This window comes from Rhea pennata, chromosome 4, assembly GCF_028389875.1.
Source record: "Rhea pennata isolate bPtePen1 chromosome 4, bPtePen1.pri, whole genome shotgun sequence".
Classification (NCBI taxonomy): domain Eukaryota; kingdom Metazoa; phylum Chordata; class Aves; order Rheiformes; family Rheidae; genus Rhea; species Rhea pennata.
The window spans coordinates 12,251,761-12,269,536 of record NC_084666.1 but is presented as its reverse complement, the minus strand read 5'-3'; the positions used below and the strand labels follow the sequence as shown (position 1 = coordinate 12,269,536).

Sequence of the window (17,776 nt, the reverse complement as noted above, 5' to 3'; positions counted from 1 at the left end):
GAAGCAGATGATGTAGGTATCATAGCTGGTAGGAAGGTGCCTTTTATTTTTTTTTTTCCATCATGTTTGTGCAAGTTCTTGTGCAGAGCAGTTGTCTTTAATTTTATCTTTACCATGAAGGCATTTGGTGCACTGGATGATGTGTTATTACAGTCCAGGAAGTTCTGTTGTAGAAGGCATATATTGCATTGGTTTGGTCAGCAAGAGCCTAGAGCTGTTTGCTGAATTTCAGACCCCAGGGTATTTGCAACTTTTTCTTTCTTTCTTACTATACAGTATATCTACGGTTTCTTGGATCTAGCTTTTAAAATGCCATGATGTTGTTTGGATATCGTCAGAGCTACGTTAGTGCTCATAATAGACCATGCAAAGCTAAATTGTAAATTGTAAGGAGGGTAAAGAAGGGCTCTTTTTATAATTATTTATTTCCCTTACATGCAGCTCTTTCTTTCTTTACGTTTACCTTCATCAGATTTCTTCTGACATATTAAATCACTGGCGAAGATCTGTAAGACATTGCTGCCAGTCTTTGTAGTTGGCTTCTAGTGTGGGACTCCAGAACCGAATGACCGCCACTGCAACAAAAGTAGTGTTTTTGCCCCTTTTCACTTGTTTACCAACTTTAAAGTGGTTGTTTATCCTTATGAGGTCTTTTCCACTTCCCGGGGAGCTGAGCACTCCAGGAGTAGATAGCGCCAGCGAACTCCATTTCTCCTCTGGTGCCAGGAGAAGCCGGGGGGGCCGTGTTTCTAGGTAAGGATGTTTGCCCCTGTCAATCAGAGCAGCCTCCTGTGAACTGCGGAGGAGCAACGCTGCAGCAGAGGGGCCTTCGGCTACGAGCGCCGAAGGCCCTGCATTTCCACGTGCCCTTGCTGGCATGCCTTGCCCACAGATACTCACGTTGCAGGAAGCCACTGCGCACGTAAAGGCGGGGGGGTCAGACCCGGTACGCAGAAACGCTAACGCTGACCGAGCCGGGCTGCGCGGCACGGGGGCATCGTCCTCGCTCAGGAGGCTCTCGCAGACGGCCTGCCTGAGTCTTACGCGACAAACACCACGGAAGGGCACTGCAAATAATACTTCTGGTTTTGACAGGTAACTTTATTAATAATGATCTTGAATCTGTCGCACCTACCAGGTGCCAGTCTTTTTTCCACACTCTGCAAGACTTTCTGGAGAATAAACTAGAAGGCAGAAGGTTAGTTGAAGCTACTAAGACACACATTTGTAGGTGGATCTATATTTTTTTTAACAGAAGTTTCCATGAATGTGTGTCAAAAAACTTAAATACATTGAGAAATACAGTAGAAAGACTCTATTTACAGTCAATTATAATGGGCACTGCCAACATATCCAATAACAAAAATAAAACAAAAACTTTTTTTCATGTTTCTTTCATGCTTTTTTCACAGAGATTTTTAAATATGATTTTGTTTTTTAAAAAATACAATAAGGAAATAATTACATTCTTAATATGAGAACATTATCTTACAACATACATCCTGGGCCAATTAATTTGAAAGTGACTTAAATGAAAATTGGTACTAAAGTATTCTCCATTTGAAAAATCAAATTGCCACAATCATCTCATAAAAAAAAACAACTTTTCATCCCCCCAAATTATGATGTTTTTTAAAAAAGCATCACCCATAACAAAAACAATATAAAAAGCACCTAGTACAGTAATAGGAGTTTGCTGAGGAAGCGCAAGTGTAACATTATCTCAAAAGACATAGAAATGCAATGGTTTAAAATACAAGAATTTTTTTTTTAAAAAAGAAAAGTCATACTGCTCTATTGCCGACTTTGCCTAGTGATTCTGAAATCTAAAAACATTGAAAATACAAGCTCTGCTGTTTGTTTTGTGTAAAAAAAAATTGTACAGCAATAGTACTATTCAACAAAACAGCGTGTATTTCACAGCACTGAATGTGGTCTGCAGCGAGGTTATTTCTGGGCGTTGGTTGCTTTCTTCCTTACCAAAACCCGGGCCATCGCAGGGACCGAAATAATTTGGCTTTTGATGGGTCTGCGGTATTTGATGTGGGACCACTTGTAAATGGCAACACCAGTTACATCATTGCAAATGTTGACTAGATGCCTAATTTGCATCATAAATATGTACAGATATAAATTAAATATTTATTGAAATATACAAATAAATAACAATTTGAAATAAAAAGCCTAAATGAACTTACTTTTGCTTCAAATTTGCTTCTGCTAATATTTATGGGATACTTGATACTGTTTAGTCCATAGTCATACAGTGTAGAGTGTGCCCTCCACTTAAGAAGCATTAATAAGTAAGCAGATGACCTAGAATAAAATAAAAATCCTGTTTTCAATGAAAACCATGCTGATGCTTGCTTCCTTACTGCACTGGCGTTCCTGAGGTGCGCTGCACAAAGCAGACACCCAGGAAGCAAAGAGCCTATCCTAATTTTGCACCTCATTTCTGCTCTGTTCAGGTCCGTGGGATCCCTGGCACTAATTTCACCTGGAAATAGGGCAAAGCCCTTGCGGGCGGACCATTATGGACCTGCTTTTCAAAAGCCCTCAGCATTCACTGTGGCCTGATTCTGGGGAGCTGCTGAGAGCTGCGTCTTTCTGATAACTCTGCACCACGGTCCCAGGCCTGCTCATACCACCAGCTCCTGTAGGATGTCCTCCAGCATCCGTGCAACTTTGGAATAGCGGCGAGCACTCAGTTAGATTTGTTTCTTCTTAGAGGTAACAGGCAACCTAGGCCTGCACAATAGCATTTGATCCTTGGTAACTACTGTGTAGCCAACCTCTGTGATTTTTAAGTGTGAGTCTTGACTAGTTATCAAGATTCTGGCCCTAATGTCTTGTGATTATCTCAAACTATGAGTAGTTTTTAACATTTTTTTAATTAAAGTAATTTTCTAGTCCTTACAGTTGAGGAGAAAAATCTTAAGAATGTGATTGAAGGCTCTCTGAAGGCTTAAAACCCCCCACAGAGGATAGACTAAAAGAATCCCAACTCATTATTTGGTCTCTCTCCTGATTTTTTTTAAGTTAATCTTGAGATTTTGAAGGACTTCCTGTCTCTATCCATGTCACTCCTGAGGCTACATGCAGTAAATTGCCAAAGATGAACAGATTTCTGTAATTTTACAGGCTAAAATGCAAGGCACAGTTTCCTAGTAAACAGAAATAGAGTCTTGTCTGAAAAGTTCCCGAATTGTTTCTAAAATCATTTATAAAAAGAGGCTGGAAATTATCATCCTTTCAGTCTGTCTTCCTCACAAAATAATAGCTGAGGTCAGGAAAGGCTAAGGAAACCAAGTACAGCAGTGGTCTATAACTCAAGTTTAACAATACTGCTTTATAAAAAACGAACCAAGACTGCATAAGCTATTCTGAGTTGCCATTAGCTGTTCAGGATTAATTCTTTTTCTTTCTTTTCTTTTTTCTTTCTTTCTTTTTTTTTTTTTTTTTAAGTACAGAAATGATGTAATATCTGGCTTTTAAAAAAATCAGGAACAAATCATTCTTAGACAACGTGACCTTTGAAAATTACTGGTGCTTCAAAATAGTAATAAAAAAGAATGTATTAAAATGCATTTTTAAAAGTATGGCAGCTTTTTGTGTCAAAATGACAAAAGCATCTGTCTAAGTAGTATCAAAAAATGCTTCACAGCTGAGTTGTGTCACTCCATGGTCTCTAATCGCCACAGAGGACAGTGGCACTCAAGAGTCCTGACTTCCCAGTCACGCCATTTCTGTGAATACATTTCTTCGTTTTCCTTTTACCCTGTGAACAGCTAACTGCAAATGAGCAAGTCTTCTGTGAGCGACTGCTCTAGCAGAATCCTGAAAGTCGGTATTACCTGTAAGAGTGCATCCGATCTGAAATTATTTCAGATTGGTCTTAAATAATGCACCAGTCTTCAGTGCTGCTCAGGCCATCTGATGCAGCATCATTAACATTGCTGGTCTAAACCGTTCCCGCAAAGTAAACGTTCGATGGCAACTATATGTTCCTTTCTACTTACTCTCATTGTTTTGGCTTTTGATTTTCATTTTCTGTACAAATGAAGTTGGAAATAAGGAGTTACAGGTAACAAAAAGGGGCACACGTAGTTACACAGCAATACAGTAGAGAGAATACAGACAAATGAGGGCCAAGCAGCCATTAACTTAACAGAATTATAAAACCTCCTATGTTGTGTCACTCGATACCACTTTACAGATGAGTCTTTTGCAGCCTGTGTCTTGGTCCATAATAAGTAAGGCCTTCACGGAAAGTGAGTGGTTTTGCTATACTTATGTTCCATTTTTCATCTCCCATTCCTGGAAGGGGGGAAAAAAAGATATGGAAAATGTGAGACAAATCAGAGTATTTCACTGATGTCATTAGCTCTGCTAAGCCAAAGCCAGCTGAGGTCAGTAACAGTTTTTCCATTGATTTTACTGGATGCAGCCTTCTGCCCACAAATTAGTTAGGGAATGCTAACAAATGGGTCCTGATACAGAACTCACGCACAGCTTCCCTCCCCTGGAGCTATATATGGCAACTTTTTCCCAGTGCTTTGCAAACAAGCTGTGTTGGTTTGCTCCCCACTTGGGCAGTTGGGGAGAAAACGTGCACGCTGCTGTTGGGCTAAAGCACTCGGCTGGAGCTGAGTAAGAGCGAGGCAGATTTGGAATACAGGAGTTAAAAGAGAAAGAAACGATATCCCTAATAAAGAGCTATCACTGAATGATTGTTACAGTCCTCACTCTTTATTATAAAAATCACAGCGGACGCCCATTTCTACAGCTAGAAGGTGAGACTTACTGGGGTAGAGAGACTTACAGGGCAGGGCAAAGAACTGGAACTGAAAAAAAAGCAGGTCAAGTAACTGCACATTTTTTTTCTCCATATACATAATCCGAGTTGAGCTGTTGCTGGAAGTTAAAAATGTCACTTTGCTGTTCCAGGCCTCAGTTTGCCCACCAGGCAGGCGAGGACAGGAGCAGCAGTATGAAGAGGGGTAGGCGCAGCCTAGGATAGTCATGCCGTACGTGTTCGCCGAGTTATGCCCTTACAGCCAGGAGGAAACGCTGATTATACAAAGCACTTAGCCTCTAGCCTGATGTAATCTCTGCGGTGCAATTGCAGAGCTGCTCCCTGGCCAGGACTCAGGGTCTCCAAACGCTTCTCCCACCCATCGCTCGGCAGAGGTGCTCTGCAGGCAGCCGGCTTCTTGGCTCTCCATCTGAATTCCTGAATTTAACACTCATTCCACAATGTTTAAGAGCTCTAGCTGAAAACTGTTACTTATACAAGCAAGTATCTGTTTCTGCCTCTGAACGCAGTAATGGCATTAGTTTGGCTCAACAGCTGCAGGACCATGACTGCTTTTCAACCATGGTAAAGCAACAGGAAAGGTCATAGTTGGCGGCTTGAGGGCTAGAAGAAAAAATTCTGGCTTTAAAGCAGGTAGATAACAGTTTAAATTATTTTTTTTAATTCCTATTTTAAAATTTAAATGGTACTGAAAGTTTAATTAAAAGTAAAATATAATGCATTTTAAAAGTCATTAAAATTATTTTTACATCTCAAATTATGACAAACCTAAATTTTAAATTCTATATTGGTGATTATTTGGATAGATTACTTTAAAAAGAATATTAAATCTATACTCCCCATATACAAGCTGCCAAAGCTCTCAAGGAAGTCATTAGCTAAGCAACTGGGAACACAGTTTCTTAAAGTGTTAAGTAAGCCTTGAAAGCAGTAGCTTCTTTCATAGGTGCAGGAGGAACGTTTTCTTTGTTTCCCCTTCTCCAGCTAATTCAAGCCCAAGAAAGAATGTTTAAGTCAACACTGACTGGGAGCTGGAAAACTACAAGAGCTTGTTTTCTCCTCCAGACCCTAGACATAAGCAAAATGGAAGCTGCTGACATTCAGTGCAGGAAACTGCACTGCTCATTCCGTAACAATTTGGTTTTAGCAGCTGATTTTAAATACGAAGCATGTTTACAGTATTGGTTTTCTTATTAGCAAGGGTATTTTAAAGTATTTTACTTCATTAGCACTGCCAATGAAAATTGTTATTTTGCATATTTTAATACTGTTCCAATTTCCAGCCAAAGAGATGAACAAAATCACAAAATGAAAAACTATTTCTGGCTATGTATTTTTTTTTAAGAAAATTCTTTTTTTTTTTTTAGAATGTTGCATATTTTTTAGTTAAAAATCCAAATAAATGTATAAGTACAGTGTTTGCCCTAAAAACTCACCCCCCATACACTACTGATAATTCCTAAATTTAACACCAAGTCTGACCTTTTTAAAAAAAATGTTATCAAACCCTGTGAATTTATGAAAAAGGTGGAGCTGGACGGTAAGACTCAGTGTTTGATCCATGCTGTGCTGCTCCAGCCACATCCCCACGTCTCTGTTCCCCCTTTGTGCCGACGCACTGAGCAGCGCGAGCTGTCTGGTGCAGCAGCACTTCCAAACTCTGCCTTTCGAGAGAGCTGCCCCGTTGGAGCTTCTCGCTGCTCTTCTGCAGGCCGACCCTGTGACACACCACTGACGAGCTCGGCTGCACGTTTTAAAGCAGCCGCTGCCCTGGCAGGGATGCGGCAGTGCTACGGGCTCATCGGCACGGCAGTGACACGAGGCCGGTGGCAAACAAGGGGTGGGTGGACAGCAAAAGCCACGTACTGGGGCTGGCGAGCAAGGAGAGGTGCGCAAGGAGGAGCAGGAAGGGAGGCGTTCAGTGGTTAGCAATACACACTGGAGAGAGCAGAAAAAGAAAAAGCCAACATTTTCAAGGGTTATACAACTCTTCATAACATCGGGAGATTTGCCAGCTGCTGAAGACACAAGCGTTAGCACGGACATGAAATCAGCCTCACTCCCACATACTGCACTTTCACGCGCCCAGCGCCAAGTTCTGCTCTCGGGATGCTCATGCGTGACCCCCCCTTGCTCGGCCGCATCCAGGAGGCCTGGGCTCGCTCGGAACTGCAGCAGGCCAAAAAACTGAGCGCCAAATCCCACCCTCGCATACGTACGCTAGCTCCCGTGGGAAGCGGAGCGTGCTGCAGATGCATATCTGATGGCAGAACTTGGCCGCAGCGCAGGGCGAATGGGCGCAGTACAGCTTGGGCTGCATTAGCCAAGCCTGCAAAATTTCACTGGTAACATTTAGTGCATGAGGATTTAGGAAAAAGCTGTTAAGGCTGAACAGGACACTTTGAGTTATTTTTCCCATGATGAGAACCGTTCCAAGTAGCTCCGTATCCTTTCTGATTAGCCTCATCTTATGTCCGAGATTCCTCTACAGAAGAACTTGACCAACCTACTGCATCCTCTAAAGGACGATCAGTGAAGGCAAGCAAGACTTCTTCCTGTATGGTTTATGTTGAGCACAGAAACGAAGTTACAACTGTAAGGTATTCTTTACCCCCCCCAAATTTTTAGGTTTTAGTGTGTCCTGGTTTCTCTTTAATCTCTGTAACGATTAAATGGCTGGCTTTAACGTGCCTGTCTAGCGCATAGCAAGTTGCGAACCCAATCCACTCTCCTCTTCGCTCAGGCTGTGCTCTAAGGGACCTCATTCCCTTAGTAATGCTGTGCTAATGCACAAATCTAAGAAAAGGGTATAGTAAGAGATGCTAGCTTTTATGAGATAAATTATGACATAACTGGAATCCATAGGTAAGTTTTAGAGTACACAAATCCTTCTGCAGATTTGAAACAGAAACAGCAAGCTTCGGAGTTAAACAGAGCTGAAACCAATTATGCAATGTTTAATTATTCTGAGTTAAATGAAAATGAATCAGGCCAACGGAAGAGGAAAGGCCACCGGCCCCCGCGGAAAAGCAGGAGGGCTCAGTGGCTGCGGGAGGGTGCAAGGGTGTCACAGACCATACGGCAAGGGAAGCAACCCGTGGGCTGGGGAAGCAGGAAGGTTAGTGGAGGCGAGTAGGAAGGCAGGGAGGGAGGAGAACATGCCATAAAAGCAAATCATTTGTTGACTTGATGATTTCTTAGTGTCTAGCAGATTTAGGCACCACAGTGCTCAAACTCTGTAAATGTATATAATCAATGAAATCAATGTAGCTGCTCTTTACAAAAAGTACTTTAAAACAATCCCTACCTTACAGAAAATGTCATGTCAAAATAATGGAGTGCATTATGGAAGGCAGATGTCTGTGATTGTTATTGATTATAATTACAATTAGCAGTGAAAAACTAAAACAACAAAAGCTTGGGCCAGTGCTGTTCCTATCTCCTTTGCTTACATGCTACCTAACATGCTAGTCAGGAACATTTTTATGTTGCTAGCCAATTTAGCCCCTATGAACTGTCATGCAAATCTTATTTCACAGAAAGCATATTTAAAACCATTTTAAAATTGTAACAATGCTATAGCAACACAAACTTCAGTCTGGTACTTGTCAGGCTAACTTAAATTAATTCAATTTCTACTTTAAATGTATATTGAAGGTTGACACTTGCACAACACCTTTTCAGTTGCTATGCTTACAACTATTCTGTTCTTGCATCAGCTGATTATACACAATATTATCTTGTTTTGGGAAAACTTACCGTAACAATACCCTTAACCACTTATCAGCTACAAAGCTAGTGCACCATGGACTGACTACAGTCCAGGCCACTAACCTTGCAAGGGAAATTTATAAGGGACTAGAGAGAAAACCAGGGAGAGGGAGAAATACAGCCAAATCCTTTTCCCAAAGTATTTTTCAGTTCTTCTGCAAATGGTTCCCAAAAGTCACTCCTGACTGGAGGATGAGCATGTGGTACTTTTATAGTAATGTGAATAATTTAGACATGGCACAGACTCTTCTTGAAGCTAAATTTCACCTACAGAAATTTAAGCAGCAGCAATCTCTCCTTCTCTTCCTCTCCACAAGCAAAAATATTTTTAAAAAAGAAAACTTGCATAAGGCTTCTCACCTTTGCTTTTCGGAGTACATGGCCTCGACATGGAGAATTATTTGACGAGGGAGGTCGCTTCAGAGCTGCCGCGCTGTTCACAGGTATGGAGCATTCAGTATCACTAGTGTCACAGCTGGAGATGGGCGAGTTTTCCAAAGTTCGGTGCTTGAAAATTGGGGACTAATAAAGAGTGAAAACCCTACACTGAGTTTCCCAATAGTCACATGGGCAATATTATCTACTTATACTTAGAAATGCAGGGGGCTTTTTTGACAAAAAGACTACACACGTTAAAACAAAAAGTTGTAATAGGGATGGAAAAAACAAAAAAGAAGTTGAAACAAAATAAAATAAACCAAAGCACATTTTCTGTGATGACACTTGAAGTTCATTCTCTATGATTAAATAACAGTGGATCATATGGAGGGATCAACACTGCTCATTGACCCTGCTATAATATCATAATGCAAATAATAATTATATACATACTGCCTCCGATTCGCCTGTCTACCCAATCCTCGTTGCTGTAGAAATTACACCTGATGCAGGCGAAGAACGCAAATAACGCAGTAAGGGATTTAGTTCCGCTCTTCCTTCCTGGGCTTAACGAGCCTTCTCAAAACTCTCAATTCCCACTCTTTTTATCGGACACAGAGCACTCCCAGCCACGGTCATCGGATTTGAGAGTATAATGGCTGCGCATACCTGCGGGCTTGATGTTCCTGATTTGGGCTCAATAGCCAAGCCCAGAGTGATGCCGCCCGCCAAGGCTTTCTTCAGGCTCTCCTTCACCTCCGTCAGCTCCAGCTCCAGGTTTACGCGCTCAGCTTCCTTCTGCTTACATTCCTCCTCCAGCTTCTTCAACTTATCTTCAAGAATCACTTGAGTCTTCCTGCCTGTCACCCAGAGCAATGTTATTATTTCAACGAGAAGCTTAAATTAATGCTTACAAAACTTATTTTCTGTACGAAAGAAAACAAGGAACGAGCCCTCTAAAAATCACTGACTTCACAAAAAACCACACACTTTGCAAAAAACCTTTTTTTTTTCAGGGAATATGTTTAGCAGAAAGAAAACCCAAATGCTTTCTTTGAGGTGCCTTCCCTAGGTTTCTATCTGGTTTCACACCAGTAGTTGTTTTGGCGTTTTCCCATGCCACAGAAGTATAATTAGCCAGTCGCAATACAACTGGTCCCACAGACTGCTTATGAATTAGCAGCTTCAGTCCCCACCGCTGTCATTTCTAGCTAACACAGATGCATCTAGTTAATCTCCATGTGCGTACACATAAGTATGATTACATACATGTACACACACACACATACAGGTGCATTAAAAAATTAAATACAGCCATTACAGAGTACAGTTTAACTGCAAAACCAAACTCATGCAGTGGCACATCTCCAGCCTAGGAGGTAAATCCCTTTGGGTCAGTAAAGCGACCACGCGTAGCCGTCAGCCCAGAGAGCCCCCCGTACCAGCGTTGACTTCAATGGCAGCTCGGAGATCCTTTCTTTCCTTTCGGAGCTGGGCCAACCGGTTCCGGAGCGCTTCCTTCCTCTTTAGCAATTCCTCCTCTTTGCTTTGTAACCGCTTCGCATCTGCCTCCACGCGGTTCTTGCCGTACTTGTACTGCTCGGCATCTGCACGCGTTACGTTGCCGTTACTTATTTGATCCAGTTGTTCCCTGCCCGCTCGCTTTCACGGGAACTTACCGCAGTTTGGGACAGGAGAAAGAACGATCGCAAATACACAAACTCTGAATTTATTCTCAACTTAACTTTGGCTCAGTCAGGTTTTTGCAGCGTGTGGGGACGCACGTGCACACGGGCCTCCTTCAGCAGCTCGTGGCCTCAGCGCCTTGGGTAAACTGCCAGAAAAACCCTAACCTACCCCCTGAAACGCAAAAATCACATAAACCGGTTCGTGGTTTGAGAAACCGGTTCAGCGTTTCTGTTCCACCAGCTTTTCCTCACGTTTTGTGGTTCTCACCGAGTTCTGAAGCACAGCTGCTAATGATATGAGAGGGATTTTTTTTTCTCTAGATTCATATGGGGAAAAAAGGAGAAATATCAGTTATCTTATAGTACTTTGGTTTTAAAAATGGCCTTGTCTTCCTCTGTAGTTCAGAGGATGGAAACAAGGCTCCTCTTTATCTCTGAACCCTTGATTTTTAATTGGAAGGGGTCAGTGGAAAAACTACCTGTTTGCCTTTTTACCTCGTTCCCATTTCTACTTCAAGAGATGGCTTGAACACTTCAAGCACACACCTTTCCTTGCCTGATGTAAGAGAACAAGATATGCTCACTTTTTTGATACTTAAGATCCTTTTTCTTAAATTTCCCATAGAAATGCTTTCATGGTTCATATTTCATCATATCTGTGTTCCAATTTACATCACAGTCACTTCTATATGTATTCCACTAGCAGACCTGAAAATAGCTGATCTAACAGGTCACTGGCCACGTATCTTAAGACCGAGTCAATAGTACCTAAATCACTCCTGATAAATAGCTGTCAAACCTGTTTTAGTCAGTGAGACTCCTTTACCTGCCACAATCATCTATTCCAATGCCAATCCACCTCTATAGTCAAAAAAATGTATACTTTTTTTCCTAATGTGTAACCCGAATCTCTCTTATTCACATTAAATGCATGACTTCTTAAAAATCCACCTTGGGCTCAAAAACCACATTCTTTCTCTAGCAGAAGTCTTTGCCATGTTTTAAGAACACTATTATATCTCTTTTCCATCTTATCTTCTTTAAACAAATAATTCCTGTCAGGATTGTTTTTAATTACCCAAAATTCTTTTTCTAGGACTAGAAATCATACAAATCTCTTCCCAGATCTTCCCTTCTTAGTATAAAATTCCTTTAATGAGCCTTTATTTCAGAAAGGAAGCACTCAAATTAACTACAGGCAATCCACCTGTCAAGGAGAGTCCTCCTTCTCCATTTGCCCCTTACAAGATGAAATCTCAATCTCATCCAGGAAACTTTTGAGCTGTAATAGTCTTCATTATTTTGTTATACCATTTTGTATTAGGGATAAGAGTAATTCTGCTTATGAGCGACATAAAATCCTTCAAGTGTCTTTCCTAGCTTCTGACCCCTCTGCCCCAACAGTAATATAGAATTACTCTTTGCCCCAAAAGGAAGAATAGTTACTGGATTCTTTCCTTCTTTGCTCATGTTTTTTTTTTCCAGTCATATTTCATATTTATTGTCCTGTGTATGACATCCTTTTACCCTTGGGAATGTCTGGCGGGATGAAGAATTGTCAGTTCTCACAGGATCTCCTATTCCAAGTGCTGGTGGCATCTCCAGCCAGCCTCCCAGCCACAGAAGACCCACTGTGGCCTTTACCTTGTTTGCCAGGAAGAAAGCTATTTTGGGTACCCTCATGACTGTTTTCACAAACGGCAGCTGCGAGGAGATATACTTACTGGATGCTGTGCGCTTTACGCATGACACTGATTCAGATTTCTTTGGTTGGTTATTTAAAGTTCTCCCTTTTCCTGTGATGCCATTAGCAGTTGCAGGAGGTTTCTTGCCTTTAAACTGTTTGAAAACAAAGTACAAATAGGATCCGGTTATTACTGTACCGCTGGCATTACAGTCTCCCTTTCATCAAGGGCAAAGCTTGACAGCAGGACATAAAGCTGCCTACTTAGAGGATCCTTTTAATAGACTTAATTGATTCAGCTGGAGACAGCACTTCCTCCAGAGAGCTCGTCATTGAGCCCTGCCACTGCTATTCAGCAAGCTCCAAAAGCAGTAACCACCAGGAACCGTTTCCTATTTGCTATATGACCTTTACATGGATCTTTGTTCAAAATAATACAATTATTACACATTATTTAAATATTAGGCACTAATATACCAATTTGCTTTTACACAAACTTTAGTTAATAACTATTATTATTTTTTTAACTTAAGAAGGGCACACACTCACAATGGCCAGACAAGCTCACAAGATTACCAGAAACGGCCCGTTTCATATGCAATTAGGGTGCACCCCTGCCATGAACGGAGCCCAGGGCAGAGGAACAGTGCCCTGACTAATCTTAAGAGTTTCCATCTGCAAAGTATTAGCCATGCACAGGACATATGTGTGGCAAATTATGTTTACCTGCTTCTAAGAGCTTTTTGAAATGTCACAACAATAAAGCACAAACTGACAGCGCAATGAAGTGCTAGCTATTGCAGACTAAAAATCCAGGAAATACATTGCTCAGATCCATCCCCACTTCTGCTACTTCCAATTCTAATATTCTGATATAAAGTTTTGTAGAGATTAAGTAAACACATAATATGACAGGTACATTATACATGTGAAGTACTTAGCTAACTGCTCTGTTTCAGATTAGACTGAAACTCTTAGGTCTTCGTGATACATTCACAGGTTCCCGCCTGTGTTTCCCCAGCACTTATGCCATCCTTCAGCTTTGAGGACATGGCCACAGCCATGGAGATGGTCCCCATGAGCAGAGGACACCCTCACGCCTCCCTGCTGCAGTGAGCCTGTCTCTGGGGCTCGGCTGCCTACTAGATCTGAGCACAGAGGATTTCACGTGCTCTCTGCACTTCCATTTCGTCTCAGGTCCACAAGCCTGAGGCCACCCTCAGAAAACAGCACAGACACAACCTTAGATTTTTTTCAGGGGAAGAAAATAGCAGGCAGTTATTTAAATATGGTACATACACAGTATATATGATAGAATACAATATACGTGTGTGTATATACATATATACAAATATATGTAGCTATAAGATTCATAATATACAACTAGACATTCTAGAGATGCTTTGGAGATACATTTGGAAAGTCAGATGCGTTCTTTTGTTATTTTCTACACTACGTAAATCACCACGAATCTGTGGGGAAGGCCCTGACAGGTACCATGAGGACACAATACTTCCACATCAGGATTTACAGCTTAGCAAAGTCATTCCATTTGCAATGGCTCGTGACCAAACTCCAAGCACGACACTGGTCAGACTGACTGCCTGAAACAGTCTAAGGTCCTAAGCATAACAATGAATACACAGAACAGCCAAAAATAAGCAGCTTTGTTATAGAATCGAACAGTACAGTACCTGCGAGACAGATCCCCTCCCCACAGCAGAGGTATTAGTGACAGACTGAGCAGAAGACAGATTGGAGGAGACAGGGTGTTTGTAATGGTTAGAGGATAGTTTGTCAGCAGATAACCTATTGGCTTTTCTGTCCGCTGATGGATAGCGCGCAAAGATTTTTGGAGACGGCAAGTTATCGTACAGGCCTGCGTTATCATAAAGCATTTCTTCTCCAATGTTCCTGCTACGAGAAGTAGGAAAGCCATCTTCTGGTTCCCACTGCAACACACATACTTATGCAGTTAGTAAACAATACACCATGCAGAACCTAAGTGAAATTAAAACATTAGTGTAAGTGCTTTGACCATAGAAAGCCCTCTACGTTTAGCCAGCATAGCCTTATCCCTTAAACTTGAGTCAGACTACCAGGAAAAGTGCAGGGGGGTACAGTGTGGAAAGGAAGCTCTGTATTACGTGTCTCATAACCTCAGTCCTTTGCATCTTCTGTTAAACGAGCAAGCCCCTTCCTATTTCATAGGCTGCATTTTCAATTGCTAACTCTAACACTGAAGAAGCACAAGGAGAAATGTTAAACTACTCCTTTAAGTAGAATAAGTTGGCAACGGGATTCTTGTGGGTTACACAGATGAACCTGCAGGATTATATCTGGTACACAATTTGTTAAAAGTAATATAGTCTAACAGCAAAAGTCAAGTGTGTTTTTTTCTTGTTTGGATTGTTTTTCTTCAGGCTAGATGTCTTTCCAGTGAATACCAGCTGCTGGTATGCTAGTATTACATTTTATTTGCTGGAAAATTATTATTCTTTGCTAACTATCTAAAATAGCTACAGGTCATTTCCTCTCCCCCCACCCCCCCCCCCAAAAAAAAAAAAAAAAAAAAAAGAAAAGAAAAAGGAAAGCTCAACAATACCCTAGTGATTCATTCAATTAATCTTAAAAGAAACCATGAGCCTGGCTGCCAAATATCCTTTCTTAATCCATCCTGGCTGTGGCAGCATACTTCTCATATGAAGGCTTAAGCACATCCAAGTACTGCAGATCCAGACTACTCACCACACATGCTGTTGTATGTTGTTCCCCAGAGAGGTTTTTCTACCATCTTTCTGACATTATTATGACATGATTGAGGACTGTATTTGCAGTCTGCTTAATGCTTCGAATTTCTGTGAGTTCAGCCTTCGCAAGGGCCTTTAGGAAGCAGCCCAAACTGAGAGCTGACATGAGCCATAGCTCCTCTCTAAATCCTCTTAGGGACCACATACTACTACGGGTTAAAATCAATTATGTGTTAAACCTTATTATACATCTGCCTAAGATCAGCTCTCCAAATCATGAAGATGGAAGTGACCCTTGTGGTCCTCCTTTGGGTAAAGCAGTACGTGCTGTCAAAAGTCACACAGCCCAGGGACAGAAAGTCTTTCTTTCAATGGACACCAGCAAGTGTCTGGGGTAACTCCGTCTTTAACTTTGCCAGGTCTGGCGTGATAAAAAAAAATACCCCTTCAAGTCAGTATTATATTCAAGGACTTGGCAACAAACCATCAGTAGGCAGCTGCTTTCGAAACACATGTTGGCTCATGTGCGGGTTAATGTACACAATATATCCCCCACCCTTAATACCCCGTAGGTGTGAGAGAAGTTTGCAGTTCCCAATCAAAATAATAAGAGTTCATTTGGAAACTGCCCAGTGGTGCCTTTTAGATAATATAATTTTCAGATGTCCATGCATTCAACACATGCAAACCATTTGTCCCGTGCAAATTAAATTCTTACCGATCCATTTATGCAGGGAACATCATCATAATGAAGTGCCATTCCACTAGGACATGCGTAGCCATTGGCAGTGCTTCCCCGATACGGATTTGTAGATATAACTCGCCTGTTCATAAAACTGCATAAAGCAAAATAAAAAGTAATAAAAACCAGCACTTGAATCTAAGTCTAAATGATGATTCAATGGTTTGTTCTCTGGCTCTGATTATGTAGCTTGGAATCACAGATCCTCTCACTTTCTGCAGGAAAGCTGAGGATAGTTTTCTTTTTCCTTCCTTTGCTACTCACATGTTGCTGCTAGCAGCACCATATACCATCACAACATTTGTTTCTGTATTGTATTTTAACAGTAGGGATAAGTCTGCGAGAAAGCCAGGATGGCAACAGCTGTAACTACTCTGTGGCATGTTTACAGGGGAACCTGCTGACCTAAGTTATAAGCTTGCATATCAGTGTCCCATAAAAGTCTCGTTACTGTCTGTATCAGGGAGAAGCAGGTGTTTCTCAGTGCATGCATGTTCAGGGGGGATGTGCACTTAGGAATCTGCAGAAACAATAATCAAATCCTGCAAAGGTTTGAGGAAAGTAGAACTTAAATGAAATTAAATTAACATGTCCATCAAAATTTGCACAGTACTTTATTCCCCACATTCTGTGGATTTTTCAGGTTCATACCAGAACTGTTGGCTGGGTAAAGTTTGAACAATGGTGCAAATCCGATTCCCAGGTTGGTTTCCTGCAATTACTTTATATGCACATTCTTAAGCACAGTGGATCTGAGCCCTCTGAAAACTTCAGAAGGGATATATATATTTTATTATTTCTTTTTTTTCCCCTCTCCCCCAAATCAGGATTGTAGCTTGTTTTACTGGAATTCTGCGGAACATATGCAAAATGTCACCAACTACAGCAGGCTTTATATTGGGAGCAACGCTCTAGTAACTGCAGAATCAGGCCCAGCAGCAATAAGTACATTAAGGGTGAGTTTTCCTTTGAAGCAGCCTCTGAAATGGAAGGAGATACGCAGTGAGAGCCCCCAAAATTCCTACAGGTGCAGGTATACAAGAATGGGAAAACAAAGACTTCCACCCCAAACAATGGAACTACTCAGGCTGTGTGCTGACACTCACAGACACGATAAAGCCCTCCCGGAGCAGAGTGGTTGGTTGTAGTGCTGGCCAGAAGTCTAGAACTCTGTGGTTTTGACACTACCTTTCTTTTGGCGTTGGAATAATATCGAATCCATTGAATTTCTTGCACAGAGGGAGACAGACCTCATCCAGCTGTTGCTCACCTGAGCCGTGGGCCCAAAAGAGGGATGAACCTGCCCAGGTCAGTGTGAGCCTTTTTTGTCTGACACATCCCAGATGGATGCACTGGACTAAGGGGGTGGAATAATCATTAGACAGAAGGTTTTTTTACCCTCTTAAAACAGACAAACAAACAACAAAAAGCCTAAGCTAGATAAAAACGTTTTTTACTTTATCATATCTTGTACTTTATTATACATTATTAAAGGACTGCTCCTCCTGAAGGACACTAAAGTGTTTCTGATTAGTCTGAAGGACTTCATTTGAAGCTGTTATTATGTATTTTTTATTTAAGTAGCTTCATCGAGACTGATGTGTGATAAATGTCTGAAAGCTGTGACGGTCATTAATAACCTCTGATGCACCTGCAGTAACTATTTCTACCTCCAAAAGAAGCGAACATCTATCATTTCACTAAGGCTCATTAGCCTTGTTTGCAGATGCATCTACGTAAGCTAATTATATTCTAAACCTGCTAGATGAGAAAGCAAATAGAAAAAAAAAACCTGTTTGGAAACAATTTTTCTTCAGTATTTCCTAGATACCTAATGATTTACATAAACAAAATTAATGGGCTTATTAATGGACAGCCAATCATTTGGCAAAGCATTATTCTCAGTAAAAGAATAACCAATAAACCTGATGTGATTTAATGATAATC

The 17,776-nt window shown here is 41.3% G+C and overlaps 1 protein-coding gene across 3 annotated transcripts in view; it reads right to left on the bottom strand.

The window, feature by feature from the left end:
* Positions 1 to 1,080: 1,080 nt before the first annotated feature.
* AFAP1 (actin filament associated protein 1) overlaps positions 1,081 to 17,776 on the bottom strand; it is a 116,025-nt gene continuing 99,329 nt past the window's right edge. For all 3 annotated transcript variants that reach the window (XM_062575296.1, XM_062575298.1, XM_062575297.1), the window contains 6 exons: positions 15,806 to 15,923; positions 12,378 to 12,492; positions 10,408 to 10,572; positions 9,635 to 9,825; positions 8,948 to 9,109; positions 1,081 to 4,317 (listed from right to left, as the gene is read on the bottom strand). In XM_062575296.1, the coding sequence (XP_062431280.1) occupies positions 4,291 to 4,317; positions 8,948 to 9,109; positions 9,635 to 9,825; positions 10,408 to 10,572; positions 12,378 to 12,492; positions 15,806 to 15,923 (778 nt within the window). In that variant the 3' untranslated portion in view covers positions 1,081 to 4,290. The remainder of the gene's footprint in view (positions 4,318 to 8,947; positions 9,110 to 9,634; positions 9,826 to 10,407; positions 10,573 to 12,377; positions 12,493 to 15,805; positions 15,924 to 17,776) is intronic.